At 44.2% G+C, this 18,069-nt stretch overlaps 1 protein-coding gene across 2 annotated transcripts in view; it reads left to right on the top strand.

Moving 5' to 3' along the window:
* The window catches only part of INPP5B (inositol polyphosphate-5-phosphatase B), a 145,264-nt gene that overhangs the window by 29,598 nt on the left and 97,597 nt on the right, over positions 1-18,069 (top strand). Inside the window, exons 6-7 of one of the 2 annotated variants that reach the window (XM_044287054.1) lie at positions 926-1,036; positions 16,042-16,200. In XM_044287054.1, the coding sequence (XP_044142989.1) occupies positions 926-1,036; positions 16,042-16,200 (270 nt within the window). Of the gene's footprint in view, positions 1-925; positions 1,037-12,624; positions 12,858-16,041; positions 16,201-18,069 lie in introns of those variants that run through there. The other variant, XM_044287055.1, reaches the window with a different exon arrangement.

The following is an 18,069-nucleotide window of genomic DNA, read 5'->3' as shown; positions in this document are numbered from 1 at the left end:
GAGGTGCCACCAGCTACATCTAGCCAGCTACATCTAGAAGCTATGACAGTTATAGGGAGAGAGCTGTAGTGGAAAGGACACACCCTCTACTCTATTATAGTGAGCGAGATGCAGCACCTTGAGCTGTAATAGAAAGAGTCCTACAGCCCTCTTGGAAAAGACACACCCCTGAGCTGCCAGTTTAAAGAAAATCTTGAAAGACAAATTGGAGCAATAAATAAGGAGATAACTGGATCCAATGGATAGACTGCCATGTACTATATGTTTGATTTTAATGTGTTAATCATGGCATAACCCCTTTAAAGGCATACTTCAATATAAATTTGAATTCCACAGTGTAATTATTTATTAGGGAGTCTGTTGGTCAGATGTTGGGTCTACTTTTTAGGAGCTAAGGATGCAGCTCTCTTGTGACAATGCCGGATCCTCATTCTTGTGGAGATGCAGCACTGTCATCCACAACAAATAAAAGACCACATTAGGCCCTGGGTGCCAGGGCTGGCCCTACTTTGTAGGTAAGTTTTCTTTTAATTCCACTTGTTGTTGAATAACCAGAGAAAGGCCAGTCTTTCTTTAAAGGGATTATCCCATGATTAATGTAAAAAATGAAAAATCAGACACCATATAGTACATAATCTTTTTCTAACAAAGGTAGAACCACCCTGTACTGCAGAACCAGGCCTAGATTTATATCAAGCTGGCCGCTCAAGGGGAGTGTCTTTTCTGCTACATCTCAGTAGACGCAGAAGAAAGAAATCAGATCCAGGTGCTAGTTTGAAAACTATTAAGTATTTTTTGTGAGACAACCACTTTAAGGCATGAATAAGTCATGTAAGGTGAACTTTTTGTGTAATGTTGAGTACAAACAGTGGCAGTAATATCTGTAATAAAAATTGTATCTTCTACCTTTTCACTTATGCTTCAGGCTCTGACATCATGGTGAGAATAAAGACTCCAGAGACTATTCTTGAGATTCAACTTCCATTTGGTTCCCACACACAAGAATTTCTACATAAAGTCAGCCAGTCACTTCAGGGTAAGTTGTATTACGGAGGGTTATGGATCCTTCTCCCATACCATGTAGATTGTAAGCCCTCACGGGGAGGGCCCTCTCTCCTTCTGTACCAGTTTGTAACTCGTCTTGTTCATGCTTGGTGCAATTGTCTGCATTATGTATTTATACCCCTTTTCATATGTACAGCGTTATGGAATAAATAATAATAATAGTAAAGGAAAATCCATTCAGTAATTATATAGAGTATTGTATACCTATTATTTTTATCAACTTGATGTTGCCTAGTCATTCTTTTTTTTTACATATTTGATCAGACAAATTAAGCATATTTAGCCACAGTTACCACTATTACCAGGGGTGAAACGCCACAGTAGTAGCCATAGCCAGGCATGGGATTTAGCCAGTTCCCTCCAGTTAGATCCAGTTGTTAAAATTATAACTGGATTGGAGAGCCGCGTTACCAGCTGTGTTCCGATCCGGTGCTCTGGCGGGAACAGGGCAGCTGGAGATGATCATTTCCATTGCTTCGCGCACCGTTGATAGTTTAGCTCCTTAGTTGGGTGGTATATGTGTGTATTGTATACATGGTGTATTTATGTATGTGCAGGGCCGTCTTTACCAAGGGGCAAAAGGGGCAGCTGCCCCGGGCCCAGTTGCTCCTGGGGGGCCCAAGGCAGCTGCCTCTTGAGCCCTGCTAGCCACTACCCCGGGTGTCAGGCTGTCAGCTACACAGGGGGTGCTGCCATGCCATGCCTGCCGGCAATGAGTCCAGGCATCGTACTGTGTTAGAGCTGTGATCTAGGACCTGAGATGACATCATCACCATGTGACCAGTAACCTAGCAATATTACTGGTCACATGGCTATGAGGTCATCACAAGTCCTACCAGGAGTGTTGCAGGAGAAGTTTGCCTTAACTGTGGAGCTTTTTTTGTGAAGATGACATCAGAAAAAGGTAACAGGGGCTGTTATGCTAATATACTGTAAACTACTGTATAGTGGGGTGCTGTATACTGTGTGGGAGCCTGTATACTGTGTGTGGGGGGGTTGTATACTGTGGGGGGGGGCTGTATACTGTGGGGGGGGCTGAATACTGTGTGGGGGGCTGTACAGTGTGGGGGGGCCTGTATAGTGTGGGGGGGGGGGCTGTATACTGTGGGGGGGCCTGTATAGTGTGGGGGGCTGTATACTGTGTGGGGGGCTGTATACTGTGGGGGGCTGTATACTGTGGGGGGCCTGTATAGTGGTGGGGGGCCTGTATAGTGTGGGGGGCTGTATACTGTATACTGTGGGTGCTGTATATTGTGGACTGCTATACTGCTGTACTGTATACTGTGGGGGTCTGTATACTGTATACTGTGGGTGCTGTATAGTGTGGAGTGCTATACTGCTGTACTGTATAGTGTGGGGGGGCTGTATCGTGTATAGTTTGGGGTGCTGTATACGGTGAGGTGCTATACTGCTCTACTGTATACTGTGAGGTGTTGTATACTGTGGGGTGCTGTATACTGTGGGCTGCTATACTGCTCTACTATATACTGTGGGGTACTGTATAGTGTGGGGTGCTATACTGCATGCTGTGTGGTGCTGTATACTATAGGGTGCTATACTGCATACTGTGGGGTGCTGGGGTGCACTGTAACACTAGGGTGAGCCGAGCCCTGGTCTCCTTCCTGCAGAGCGGTGCCCACTTCCAGCCCAGAGCACTGATCCTGAGCCTGGAGTCTTCAGAACTGGAAGTATTTACAGTCATTCACTGTACTCTACCAGATGTGTGGATTTTTTGTGTGTGTGTTGTGGTGGAGGGCGTGATTGCCTGCTAAGGTGCGGGAAGGCGGGATCCAGGGGGCCCAAGTAAATTTTTGCCCAGGGTCCAATCAATATTTAAGACGGCCCTGTGTATGTGTACCATGTATATTGTGTATTTATGTGTATGTGTGTTGTATATATACGATATGGTGTATGTACAGTCAGGTCCATAAATATTGGGACATCAACACAATTCTAACATTTTTGGCTCTATACACCACCAGATTGGATTTGAGATGAAACAAACAAGATGTGCTTTACCTGTACACTGTCAGCTTTTTTTTTGAGGGTATTTACATCCAAATCAGGTGAACGGTGTAGGAATTACAACAGTTTGCATATGTGCCTCCCACTTGTTAAGGGACCAAAAGTAATGGGACAATTGGCTTCTCAGCTGTTCCATGGCCAGGTGTGTGTTATTCCCTCATTATCCCAATTACAATGAGCAGATAAAAGGTCCAGAGTTTATTTCAAGTGTGCCATTTGCATTTGGAATCTGTTGCTGTCAACTCTCAAGATGAGATCCAAAGAGCTGTCACTATCAGTGAAGCAAGCCATCATTAGGCTGAAAAAACACAACAAACCCATCAGAGAGATAGCAAAAACATTAGGCCTGGCCAAAACAACTGACCTGAATCCGATTGAGCATGCATTTCAATTGCTGAAGACAAAACTGAAGGGAAAATGCCCCAAGAACAAGCAGGAACTGAAGACAGTTGCAGTAGAGGCCTGGCAGAGCATCACCAGGGATGAAACCCAGCGTCTGGTGATGTCTATGCATTCCAGACTTCAGGCTGTAATTGACTGCAAAGGATTTGCAACCAAGTATTAAAAAGTGAAATGATTTATGATTATTATTCTATCCTGTTACTTTTGGTCCCTTAACAAGTGGGAGGCACATATGCAAACTGTTGTAATTCCTACACCGTTCACCTGATTTGGGTGTAAGTACCATCAAATTAAAGCTGACAGTCTGCTGTTAAAGCACAACTTAGTTTCATTTCAAATCCACTGTGGTGGTGTATAGAGCCAAAAATGTTAGAATTGTGTTGTGTTGTGCTTTTTCATAAGTGTAAACATTTATATGACAGTTGATGTCCCAATATTTATGGACCTGACTGTATATGTGAATGTGTCGCGATGCCGCTTGTCCAACGTTAAGTAGGAAACCTGTTGTTAATCCCAACCCTGACCATAGTGGCTGCTATTTGGCCTATAGTGGCAGGGAGCCCAGGCCTCCCCTGACAGACTGTATATACCTCCTCTGCAGAGATTGCTCTGTTAATGGCTGAGCTGAAGGACTTGTGATGATGACACCATCATACGATCAGTGCAGGTGGGGGCAGAGCTGAGCAGTGGAGAGAAGTGGTGGGGATGGATGGACACAGCGGGGATGGACCTGTGATGATGTTATGTTACATGAGGGGGTTGAACTTTGTGTGGAGAAAACAGTGGGGAAGCATGGATTCAGTGTGAGAGCCAGGTAAATGCTGGGAGTTGTAGTTCTCTCATATCTCCTACCTGTAATATCCTTTGAAATCACATAATAATAGGCTAGACATGCTGGGACTTCTAGTCTTCTCCTCTTATGCCTCGTCCCTGTAATGTCCTCTTTCTCTTCTGTAGTCTTACTCCCTTGTCCTGTAATGTCCAATAGAAAATTCTTGGAGGCAGCAAGAAAATGAGTTCAATATGACAAGTACTGTAGGTGCCAAGTTTGGTGAATAAAGCAGTGATTTATGTAGTAGATTTGGCTGATGCTGTTATATAGGTTATGGTTTAAATTCTGTGTGTTGTATCGTCACTCACTGTCCTGGGTGTGATGTCCTCCTTTTGGGGGTTATAAAAGTAGCTACCCTACTGCCAGTACACACACACAGTAATAATGACTACTGTGTGTGCACCCAAGCAAGGCTCTGGCCATAGGTGTGATACAGTGACATTGCTTGCTGGACTGAGTAGAAGAGCACATACCCCAGGCCTGTCCTCATCCTAGCAGGTGCGATTACATCACCGCATCACGCCTGCTGGGGAGAGCAGGATGTGCTTTGTTCATCAGGGGAATGGGGCTAGGTGAGGGTTAATGATTTTTATTTTATTTACACCACTGGTGGCCTTCTCTTATATAAGGGGAGCACGACTGTGACGGTGGACTATGGAGTCATAACTGCTATGTGGGGGCACTAACAGGGCATTCTACTGTGTGGGGGTACTAACTGGGCATAACTACTGTATGGGGGCAATAAGGGGGTATAATTAGTTAGGGGGCACTAATAGGACATGATTACTGTGTGGGGGCATAACAAGTGTGGGTTGTCTTCACCAATCGTGAAAGAGGGGGTTTCTGGGAAGTTGCTTGGGGGGGGGGGGGGGGGTTGCTATGGAACCCAGTCTTTTGTAGTTACATTCCTAGCTATTACTATGGTACAAAGTGTTTTCTTCATATGTTTGTTAGATATGTAAGTGGTTTGCCATAAACAAGTCTGTAGGTGTTTCCTAATGTAGCCTTCCACATTCAGTTGCTGCCAGTTAGATTACATTCCTGAATCTGTTAGGGTACTTTCACACTTGCGGCAGGACGGATCCGACAGGCTGTTCACCATGTCGGATCCGTCATGCAGCTATTTCGCCGTGCTGCCGGACCGCCACTCCGTCCCCATTGACTATAATGGGGACGGGGGCGGAGCTCCGGCGCAGCACGGCGGTGCACGGCGAAAGGCCGCCGGACTAAAATTACTGCATGTCAGGCTTTTTAGTCCGGCGGCTTTCGCCGTGGACCGCCGTGCTGCGCCGGAGCTCCGCTCCCGTCCCCATTATAGTCAATGGGGACGGAGCGGCGGTCCGGCGGCACGGCGAAATAGCCGCAGGACGGATCCGACATGGTGAACAGCCTGTCGGATCCGTCCTGCCGCAAGTGTGAAAGTACCCTAACCCATATCAGTTAACTAAAAGCTAGCCTTATTCCACAGCTTAAAAGCCCATCAAACCAACTAGTTTAAGAAAGATAGGTCAAAGATCTTGGATGTGTGTAGGGACTTCCAGACTCTTGTTTGATGACAGATGTCTGGGGACTGGCCATAGGTTTCAGCAGATCCATGTTCTCCACACAAGATGAGCCAGAGGTGCCCAGCTATGTCTTAGTTCTTTCTACATTTGAAACCAACATGAATGCTCAGCGAAATGTGAAGGTTAAGGGCTCTTTCAGACAAGCATGTCCTTTGCGGAAATCAAGCTCCGTGTGTGAGCATGATTTCCTGTTAAGGACAATGCACATTTTGCAGGCGCGCACAGCTTTATACTGATTTATAATGCTGTGTGTCTCTGCCTGACCTTACTGCTACAGAATTATACTGACAGCATTAGGTTAGTATGATTCTGTAGAAGTAAGGTCATGCAGGGACACACAGTATCATAAATCAGTACAATGGCATGTGCTCCAGTTAAATGAGCAGTATCCAAAACAGGGAATCGTGCTCACACGAAGCGTGATTTCCGCACAGGACACACTCGTCTAAAAGAGCCCTTATGAGCATTTTCACATTCAGCCAATAGCTACAGTATATTATGTGTGTAGCCAACTTTAGTGCTCCCTCGTCTATGCAATTTTTTTTTAGCATTTTTAAACAACCATAAAAATGCAATGAATTGCAAGCATTTTTGTGACATTGTTTCAAGTTGTTTTCAGATGTATTTTCTATTTTGTAGATATTTTTTTCTGGTGCTTTTTTTACCTTCCTTTGGGAAAAATGCTTTGGAAAGAAAATGCCACTGACCCTAAAAACACCACAGAACAAAATGCTAAGTACAGTATGTTGACTTTTCAATACTTCACTATAGATGTAAAATAACATTTGGTTGCAGCAATTTTGACAAACAAAATGACACCCATGAAATACCACGAGAAGCAGAAGCAGCCTGAGGCTAAAATATACTATTTCATTGTGCTTTATCCCTCACAACTCTTTTTAAAACTTTTTTACTCACCTATCTGGAGGACTTTCTTTCCTATCTGTGGGTGGGCAGCAGCTCATCAAGCACCTGAGTTTCCCAGCATGCATTGCAATTTGCTCGTTAACACCTGAATAGAAAAAAGTCCTTCACATACAGAGCCAGAGATACTTATGGTATCTAATGCCCCCACAATTTCCTTCTCCACTGTCTAGAGACATATGTAGCTTAAAGCAATGTTCCTCAACTCCAGTCCTCAGGGCCCACCTGCCGGTCATGTTTTCAGGATTTCCTTAGTACCAAGCAGGTGATATAATTAGTGTCCATGCATCAGGACTTACCACAGGTATTCATTCTGTGGGATATTCTCAAATCATGACAAGCAGGTGGGCCGTGAGGACTGGAGTTGAGGAACACTGGCTTAAAGGATAACTGTCACATTTAGACCCTAATTTCAATGTTCATATATGTAGTTACTAATAACAGGATATTCCAGAATCAGTTACTATTAGACTGATTTGCGCCATATTTAATAAGATTCAGCCCTTAGCAACCAGTCTGCATAAAACTGCAATTTCACTAATCAGTTAAGATGGCCGCCACTGCCCTCAACCTGAGGCTAATCCCGCCTGCCCTCAGTAGCCAGTAACAATAGCCCCCCAAAAGTGTCCGTAACCAGAGCCCCCTTCCCCTAAAGGGTTAATCTCCTGCAGCACAAAGGGGTCCTCTTACCACATGTTGCTTTCACTGAGCAGACGGCAGATCTCCCTTCCCTGGTCTGCGCTGCTTCAACCCTGCATTCTCCAGCTCTGCTGAGTGAGGGAGCGTCTGCCAAGCGCAGGGACAGGGAGAAGTGCACACAGCCCAGGCACTGTTATCAGCTGCTGGGGAGGACCTGGCTTTAATCATTTACACACAGTCCCTGGCTGTCAGTAATGTGACCTTGCACGCAGCGTCCTCCGTCCTTACAGATAGACGGACCATGCCTAGCCACCTTATTTTAAGCACAGGTAAAAGTAGGCAGTACAGGAAACAAAACTGTGGAATTAAGGGGTAATTGAATACACAGTGAAAAGTTGAAATAGGGCCACCAAGGAGATATTAATCACCACAATCCAATACTTCAAAAAATATATATACGACAGTTATCCTTTAATTATTCTATGAATTTAGAAGTACGGATGAATGATTAAAAGACATCTGGGCCAATTCCTCTGCTTCTCTATGAGATCACTACAACAGCTTTCAGGAGAAGGAGGGAGTAGGGAAGCTACTAAGCATGTTAGTCTACCTCTGACGGCAGGAGAAGGTGGACCACTAGGATAGACTGCAGGGGGCGCTACCATTTGCTATATTAAGCTTGAGCCATATTCTTCAATAGGCATGTAACCTGATAAATAATATAGCTCATTGCTGCACTGATCCAGAGACTGACGCACAGCTCCTTCAGAAAACTTCCCTCAATATTTCTAGAAAGGATTTGTACAAGCATCTTCAGTGCGTTACGGTCTAGTCTGTTATAAAAATCATTGCTTGTACCCATGTTATCTTAACATCTGCTACTATTTTTGGAGCTGGCAGTCAAAGGTCAGAAATTTCCTTATTAGTTAGGATGGGTGGCCTCAGCTTTATTCCCAAGCTCCCGGGAGGGAGGAACTTCTAAATCTCTTGTGGAAGGTTTTGTAGTAGCTTGAGGAATGCAAAGTGTAACCCTTTCATTGCACACCAAGACTAGTACAACGCACTGCAAATAAATGGTTGTGTGAACACGATATATGGAAAGCTTTTTCTAGCCGGGCTGGGTTTTTGTGTTATTCAGGGTTAAATGCTTTGTAGCTAACATAATATATATATATATATATATATACAGGGGCGTAGCTAATGGCTCATGGGCCCTGGTGCAAGAGTTCAGCTTGGGGCCCCTTTCCCTCAGGAGCAGGGAAGCACAAGGCCTTCGTGCTGCCCGAGGCAAAAATTGAAACGGCACCCCCTTGAGCCAGAGATGTAACTTGACCAGCATGCACTTTCTATAATACTGGTGTCTTCTTATGCACCACGAGGGTCTTTGGGCCCCCTCAGGCTCCTGGGCCTGGTAGCGACTGCTACCTCTGCACCCCCTATAGCTACGCCCCTGTATATATATATATATATATATATATATAAAAAGATTCTAACAATCTACCTAAAGTGCCTTTTACATGGATATCACACCACATGTGGTATTTAACATCACCAAACATAGATAAATGAATATTTCTTATACAGTTTCATATATCTGTCATTTACTGAAAAAAGAGGGTTTCATCCTTTTTTCTTGCGTACAGTATCAAAAAGTGCAACATTTTAATACAGTTGATGCAACTGGATCCCATGCGTCAGCGATTCTCCTAGTGAGTACATATGAAGGTACTCTACAGATGTGTTGGCATTCATGCCTTAAAGGGGTTGTGCAGTGAAAATATATTAATGTTCTATCCTCGGGATAGGTCACCAATTTCAGATCGGCCATCGGGGAGAGACAAGGTGGCTTCTGGCACCCCAGCTGATCAGCTGCTCATTAGGCAGCAGCGCTCATGGGAGCACTGCTTCTGCTTCAAAATGAACCATGGGTCATTTCATTAGAAGCGGCTGCACAGTGTTATTACAACTGCTCATCCCAATTGCTTGAGACAATGCGCAAGTGGAAGCAGCGTTCACATGAACACCGCTAACCCATCAAACAGCTGATCAATGGGGTGGTGGGATTTGGACTGCCGCCGATCTAATATAGATGACCTATTCTGAGGAGTAGTATTGCTCCTGCCAAGTCGGGATTGCTCATTTCTATGTTCATACTTTCCCTGTTGACCAGGTGTGTGCTAGCAAAGCCCCACTGTAATACACTGAGAGGACTCATGAGCCACGAGCACATAATGGAGAGGACTTATGGAACACGTGCTCATGAGTCCTCTCTGTGTATTACAGAAGTACAAAGGTGAAATGGGAGGAGTACGATCATAAAGATTAGCAGCTCTGAGTCGACTCAGCAACGACAGTATGTAGAAGTGCTCCTAAAAGCATCTCAGGTGATATACTCCCTTTGAAGGTGTTTCTGGGACTGGACAACAGTTACTTAGGGGCCTGAAAATGTTGTACAAGTTAAATTTAAAAAGAGAAGTGGCAGGTGAGGTTTAACACTGACAAATGTAAGGTTATGCACATGGGAAGGAATAATGCAAGTCACCTGTACATACTAAATGGTAATACACTGGGTGACACTGACATGGACAAGGACCTTGGAATTTTATTGAACAGTAAACTAAGCTGTAAAAACCAGTGTCAGGCAGCTGCTGCCAAGGCCAATAAGATAATGGGTTGCATCAAAATAGGCATAGATGCCCGTGATGAGAACATAGTGCGGGCCGGTAGGTGACCACGGAGCCATGAGTAATAGCAAGCACTTCACTCCCGCTCCGTGTTCACATGACACAAACTTATTTTTTTGTGTCGAATTACTCGATTTAATCGAGTAATCGTTTCAGTCCTAGCTTGGATAAGTGATCATCTCACAATGGTTGCCTTAGATATGGGGAAATATGTAAATAATCACTTTCTTTTTATTATGGAGAAAAAGGACTATTGTTTGGGGGTATGTTTGTCATTGCATTAGCCTAGCTGATTACGATTGTTCAGGCATGTTCACAGCAGTGCTACTCATTTCTATTAGAGTAGCAGAACAACAAAAATAACAGAAATGCTGCTGGATTCGGCACATAACTGAAATAGAGTAGAATAGAACCAATTGACTATAATGGGGTCTATTTGTTTTCCGTTCACTAATGAAGAACTTTCATGCATGCAGTACTTTTTGTCCGCTCTTTTTGGAAGAATCTGTGATGAAGGCTCCAAATGGAGCCTCTGAAGAAAATGTGAACATGCCCTTAATTTTCATACCGTATATTGTAAAAGGGTTGTGTTATTATTTAGAACTGCTGTAATCCTCACATTTAGAGCTTATCAATGCCAATAATGTCTGGTGGAGGGCCGAGCGCCAAAACCACCTGTGCATACTCTGCTTTTTACTCATTTTTGATAGACTTTAATGGAGAGGAAACAAACATGAGCAGCCATCTCACTAAAGAGAATGGGGGACAGGGCATCCATCTTCTTTTGCTACACAACAGGTAAAAATATCCTCTAGTGTTTCTTAAAGGGGTTGTCCAAGTTATTTTTTGTTCTTTGTATATTTTTGACTAAGCAAATGTAATGGGTTTTCAATTGACTTACTTCATCTACAGTGGCCCTGTTCTCCTTAGTTGAGTGTCACATGACCTATAATATCAGCTTCTTATTCTGCTCTGAGGGAGCAGGTCTGCCTCTGTGCAGGGAACATCACTGTGAAGGCTGTGCTGGTTGGAGTGACAAGCCACGCCCTTGCACTGCCCGATCCACTGGCTGAGCTGGCTGCCCTGTGTCTCCCCTTCCTACTGGATTCTTCTGGAAAGTTTAACTCACTCTACCATCAGCAGCACAGACTCCGGGTTGGAGGCTCTGCCTCGGGTACTGAGCAGCTGCAGGGTTTCCTCTTCTCCAGGCACTGAGGAGATAAATGCTGTGCACAGGATCTCCTCTCCCTCCTTACCCTGCAATCGCAGAGCTGACATAGACTGGAGGAGTTCTCTCATCTGTACTCTTCTGCTGGCTGTAAGGAAGATCCTGTGTGTATCAGCAATGTCATTGTACTTTCCATCTGGGACTTACAGTCTCACACATACACGAGTATCCCAGCTGTCAGACTGCAGACAGGGCAGCACTTTTATTCCCTCCCTTTGCAGAGCAGGGGTAGGAGAGAGGCAGTCTTTGTTGACACCCACAAATATTCATGAGGAAAACCTCAGAGATTGTTGCTACATGCCCCTACAGCTCTGCAACTGCATGTCAACAATGGGCCAGAACAGAACTAGGTACATGAGTAAATATTTTTTTTTCTTAAAATTGCTCATCTTATTTATATATTTCTGACCATCAGATTTACAGTGTTTTTTATTTTTTTTATTTTTTACATAACTTGGAAAACCCCTTTAAAGGGGTTGTCTCATGCGAGTCATTGGTGGCATATTGCTAGGATATGTATGGACCAATAAAGGACCGCGATTTTGCATAAGTGGAGAGTGCCGCTTCTTTCTTTCTTTCTTTCTTCTTATGGAATTAAATATGGATGTAATGGCTGAACACCACCAATGATCACAGGCCCAGAGGCCACTCCAGATGGATTGTTGTGGTGAGAATCGACAGTGGTTAACTTTTTTTCTTTATTTTGAGCACAATATTGGTAGGATATGCCACCAATGTCAGATAGGTGTGGGATTCAGAGGTGGGACCGTTGAAGGCTGCCCTCTATTCATGAGGGTGGGCACTCATGCATGGTGTGCTCTCCTTCACTTTCAGGGGTCCATCATGGAGATAGGTGCGGGTCTCAGAGTTGGGCCAGCATAGACTTCTATTATGACGGAATGCAATATGGAATGCCTGTTATAGAATTCCGTTATGGTCCGAACTGAACGCTGAACTTGCAGATTGCAGGTTAGCTCAAAACTAGACACAACCCCTTTAAGCATAAAAGGCAAATAGAAAGCAGACTCCATAATAAATAAATATAAATCGGAAGCACCATTTACAGAAATCCTTATATCGTTCTGTAAATTAAGTGCTTTAATAATTTCAGTACTGTTGGTGCGGTGGTATAGAAATGCAGGGGTTTTTCCAGGGCGTAGATCTTCATGTTCTACAAGTGCTTGTGGAGTTCTTGAGTAGCTGAGAGGTTAATAGCGTCCTGACTATCTGCAGCAGTTTCCTTTTATTTATCTTCTCTGAGACAGGAGGGTACTGAGCAGTCTCTGTGAAAGTTGTGTACAGTCAAGTGCATACTGTCTTTGCTTTTACGCCCTGGCCCCTAAAAATTGGGGGCCTATTTGAACCTTATGATTTTTTGGTGAAGGCAAGAAAAGTTTTACTTTTACCACAGCTTATGATTTTATAAATCGATCCTGGATTTTTCAACATGGATACAGGTTGGACATCTTCTGAGAGCGTTAAGACCCTTCACGGTAAGTGGAAATGCTATGTACAGTCAGACATTTGAATTACCTACCGTATATGTTTCTGAATATGAAATGCTAGCAAGGGTGTCAAATAAATACCAGTGACACATGGCTGCTAATGTGGTATAGTTAAAGCTATGATTAAAAAACTGTTAAAAATGATTCAAACAAAAGAGTGGAGGATGAGAAAGATCCCATGTATATAACCTGATTACAACCCCCTTGTTAGTAGCTAGCTGCTCTCTCTTTGAACGTCCATGCAATGTTATTTTACCTACAGCATTTTTAGTGGCTGCTTCTCAACAGTAGTATGCCCGTGATCCAAATATCTTTAGGGAAGCAGCTTCAGAACAAAGGTTGTTAAGTATTCATCATTTCTCTTTTCCTGCCTGCAGGCTTAAACCTCCTCAGTCAAAAAAACTGTGCAAGAATATTCCCAAAAATTGGATAAATGTGTGTTGGTAGTGGGGTCATTTTCTCTACAGAAATTCTGTCACTGCCCACACTGGTCTCCACTCCCTGGTCCACTGCCAGGAAATGGCTTGGAGTGTCAAGCACCAGCTGATGCAGTGCAGGTCAGAAGATTTGGTCAAATATAGACATCTCAGAACCCTTATTACTAGGGAAAGGCAAGATTGTCCCCTCTTATTTGTTTGGGTTAGCGATGGAACTGCTGGCAATATGACAATCTGGGCATATACGTGGAATTCCTACAGAAAAAGTCTCATAATATGCTGAGTATACCTTGGTGTATTTTGCGGATAATGGTCCTTCCCTGGCTTTAGTTTTGGCTCTAGTAAAAGATTTCAGATCCTTTTCAGGTATAATTTATCCCCTTTTTGTCAGAGGACTTGTATTTTTAAGGGATTATTTTGAATTTCCACTAATTCTGTCCCCCAATGATATTAAGGGAACCGGATGCATGTGCAAATGACGGTCAGTTTTGATGTTGTAAAATTTGGTGTCAGTGGTTGGATCCATTCATCGGTATGAAGATATTGCTTCTTCTGGGGTAGGTGGACAATTGCATATGTATGACAGTCAGTTGTGATGCATGCTTTACCTGTTGAAAAAATAAATCACACTGACTGGCTTTACTTAGTCCCTGGTTTCCTTTAGTGGCCTTTCGGTCCGTGTCCTGTAAACTTCTTTATGGACAAATGGAGTCAATGACTGGCCTCAGCAGTCACGTGTCCCTTTTAAATCTTTTTGTACACTCCTCAACATTGAATTTGCAACACCAAGAAGGAAAAGTCCTGGAATTATGGAAATCACAGCATTGATAGACATGTTAATGATTTGCAAACGATAAAAAAATGGAAACAAACTATTTGAAACATCTCAGTTTATTCAGTATCGAGTATGAGAGCGGCGCGCCACACACAGAAATACTTTACAGGGCGTTCCCTATGTGGCCTCCAGGCCAATCTCTGGCTATCATTGAATCTTAGACAAAAGCGGGACTCATTGCTGACAAGAACAAACCTCCTTTCCAGCCTCCATTGCAGTTTTGCTGTGCACCATGATAGTCTTTGAAAGCGGTGGTGTGAAGTCAATGGAATATCTGTAGCTAGATGTCTGGCTCATAGCCTAATGTTGTACACATGCCTTCTGATGGTTTCTGTTCTGATGGTTTGTGTATACACTGTTTGCCGCCCTAGGCTTGCGCTGTGACATCCAATTTCACTTGCAGGACAGAATGTATCACTGTGTTCCATTCTTCTAATGAGATGATCCAATCACCTCTTGCGCACCTCTTGTTGATATTCCAGTGTGCCGTTCTCGCAACCACTTGGACACTAAACGTTAAACAGTGCTAACATCCTGGCCTGGGCACATAGCGATCTGCGATAAACCAAAGTCTCTCAGTTTGTGACAAGTGGCAATAACTGTTGGCATGAGCATCAACTGTTGGCATGAGCATCAACAATCATCCCACCACTAGATCCAATTTTTGAGGTTTCATGTGGCTAAAAAAACATTTCTTTCAATACTGCTTTATGCCCCTCCCACATGCCTCATCCAGTTTTTCCACCTAATACAAAATGTGTGAACAACCATATACATAGGAGAAAACCACACAAAAATTCAATTTATGTCCGACATTAAGCCACTAGCTTCCCTAGCAACTGGGGTGAAGGTCTATTGCTGTCACGGACGTTCCCGCGACAGGTGGCAGGATATCGGTGAGACTGGCAACACGTGGTTTGATCTGACAGGTTTTCCCTGTGGATCAATTGGTGTCTGTGTTGTTTCTGGTATGGCCACAGGTGTGCCTCAGGTGTTGCTAATGTGGTCATTTAACCTTCCTTATTTCTAGTTGCTACTCCCACAATGCTGTGTGGTTTATAGCTTCAGTTTCAGTTTTGGTTTGCTGGTGTGTGGAATTCTGTGCTTCCATTGCTCCTTTGAAGTTAAGTCTTTAATTTCCCTTTTGTATTTTGTTTGGGTTCTGTGTGTTGCATTTCCCTATTGTTTGTATCAGACCTGAGGGAGACTTCTGTTTGTCCTTTTGGAGGAACAGGTAGTCTTGTCCCTGCCATTAGTACCAGGATCATATAGGGCTAGATAGGACTCTAGGTATTCCTGTGTATGAACACACCCACCTCTGGGGTCTGTTTATACTGATAGTCAGTCAGGATTTTGATTAGGGTTTTACTAGGAGGTGTCCATCTTCCTTCCCTAGTTCTCAGGCCTGATTCCCTGTTCCCCCCTTCCCTCTTATGCTCGGTGTGGTGTTTCCCTCCCACACCGAAGCGTTACAATTGCCTAGCACCACACTCTGGTTGACATACAAACTGCTGTTATTCCTAGAACTCGTGAATATAGCTTGCTTCTCTTGATCTTTCACCAGACTGGGAGAGCGATATGAGAAGATCACACCCTTCATAGGCTGGTGCTACACATTAGACAGATTCTTTTTCCACATTTTTTTCTGCAATTTTAGAACTGTGGCAAGTCCACTGCAGTCTGTATGAAAACCACAGGAAAAATGTTTTGTGTATACCCAGCTTTCTAGGGAAAGAACAGTTTCTGACATATAGGCATACATTAAAAATGTCACATGCTCACAATTTATGGATGTACTATATTTATATAAAGAGTAAAAGTACGGCTGATTGACATTGGTAGAGCTATTAGCAGAACATATTACTTGATTCATAAATGACACATTTGTTATCTTGACTAGGAAGGCTTCCTGGACTCTCATCTCCACAGTTCATCTGGCTGCGCAAGTATTGGCAAAGAAGCCTTCCAAACCTTAGCAGCTTCTTCTTGAACAGTGTGACTCTGACAGATAATCTTGAAGAAAACAATGTCTCCATAGATCTAAGAACATCTGAGAAAGGTTTGTTATGACTCTGATTTGGAAATATTTTATGTGGAACTAATATCTAGAACTATAATACAGTGATCCCTCAAGATACAGTGGCCTCAGGATACAATATTTTCTGACCCATCCTAAGTTGAAACTAGACTCAACATACAATGCCTCAGACTCAGACCCAACCAATTAAGGCTACTTTTCTGGTAAAATAGCTGTATTAGATGCTAGTTAGCAGCTTTTCCTGACCGTTATATGTAAGGACTTGTTTTATCTGTCTTAGCTATCTGCTTATTTGTATTAAATCTTCATTTTATCTTATCTTGGATGATATTTTGGGGCTTTGGAACCAATTACTCAATATACAATGGTCTTCCTGGAACCAATTAATATTGTAACTTGAGGGACCACTGTAATGAATTACGAGTATACTGAGCAGTAGTCTGTATTAAGGGATACTCTACCGCCCAGTCTGAACAGAAACAACTGCACAATGGGTGGTACAATTGTCAAAGCCACATATGATGGCCAGTAAGTATCATGCATGGGTTCTGTTGTAATTAATGTGACCCATGCAAGTAGTTGCCTTGGCATGCAGTTGTGTCTCTCCATGTTAAAGGGATTCTGTCACCTCCCCTAAGGCAAAAAACGATTTAAAAGCAGCCATGCAGCACAGCTTACCTGGATTAGGCTGTGCTGTTCTATCTTGAAATCCGTCCAGCAGTTACTTCAAAAAACGAGTTTGATCAATAAGGAAATGCGTCCTGAAGGTGCCCAGAGGGGCGTTTTTTTCTTCTGAGAGAGCCCAGTACCGCCCCTCTTTCAGTGCCCAGCCCGCCTTCCTAGTACTTTCTAACCGCCGCCCCCAGCCTGCCACAGCCTCTCCTGCCTCTCCTCCCCCTCCCTCACGCCGAACGAAGTCTCGCACAGGCGCAGTAACCACTGAGGGCTGCGCCTGTGCGATCATCAGGAGACTGAGGGCGGCAGCTTCATCTTCGTCACTGGGCATGCGCCGAGCCCAGTGACGTCCGATATTAGCTCTTTCCCTCAGTCAGTCTTGTAGGAAGCGCAGAGGATTGCCGATCGCTGCTGCACCCTGCGCTTTCTCCAGTCTGCCTGCCACAGTGAAGACGGCCAGCGATTTCTTTCCCCACCCTCCCTTCAGGAAAGAAATAAGTATTTGTTGGGGCGAATTAGGTCTTATTATATTAAGTAAAGGCAGGCAGACTGGAGAAAGCGCAGGGTGCATCAGCCGATCGGCAATCCTCTGCGCTTCCTACCAGGCTGACTGAGGGAAAGAGCTAACATCGGACGTCACTGGGCTCGGCGCATGCCCAGTGACGAAGATGAAGCTGCCGCCCTCAGTCTCCTGATGATCGCACAGGCGCAGCCCTCAGTGGTTACTGCGCCTGTGCGAGACTTCGTTCGGCGTGAGGGAGGGGGAGGAGAGGCAGGAGAGGCTGTGGCAGGCTGGGGGCGGCGGTTAGAAAGTACTAGGAAGGCGGGCTGGGCACTGAAAGAGGGGCGGTACTGGGCTCTCTCAGAAGAAAAAAACGCCCCTCTGGGCACCTTCAGGACGCATTTCCTTATTGATCAAACTCGTTTTTTGAAGTAACTGCTGGACGGATTTCAAGATAGAACAGCACAGCCTAATCCAGGTAAGCTGTGCTGCATGGCTGCTTTTAAATCGTTTTTTGCCTTAGGGGAGGTGACAGAATCCCTTTAAGGTCAGATCGGGTGAGAGAGTAAGTGCAATTTTATGGTGTTGACCAGGTGTACTCCCTAAGCTGCTGCTGCACACTCGCCTGTAGGGTTACCAAGCAACTGACTGATGCCCAAACGATATTGTCCACAGGTCCTGCTAATTAGACTAGTACCAGTGCATGATATTTG

The sequence above is a fragment of the Bufo gargarizans genome, chromosome 3 (genome assembly GCF_014858855.1).
Source record: "Bufo gargarizans isolate SCDJY-AF-19 chromosome 3, ASM1485885v1, whole genome shotgun sequence".
Taxonomy (NCBI): Eukaryota; Metazoa; Chordata; class Amphibia; order Anura; family Bufonidae; genus Bufo; species Bufo gargarizans.
Note: the sequence above shows the minus strand (reverse complement) of the source record. Positions and strands in the feature narration are given on the sequence as shown.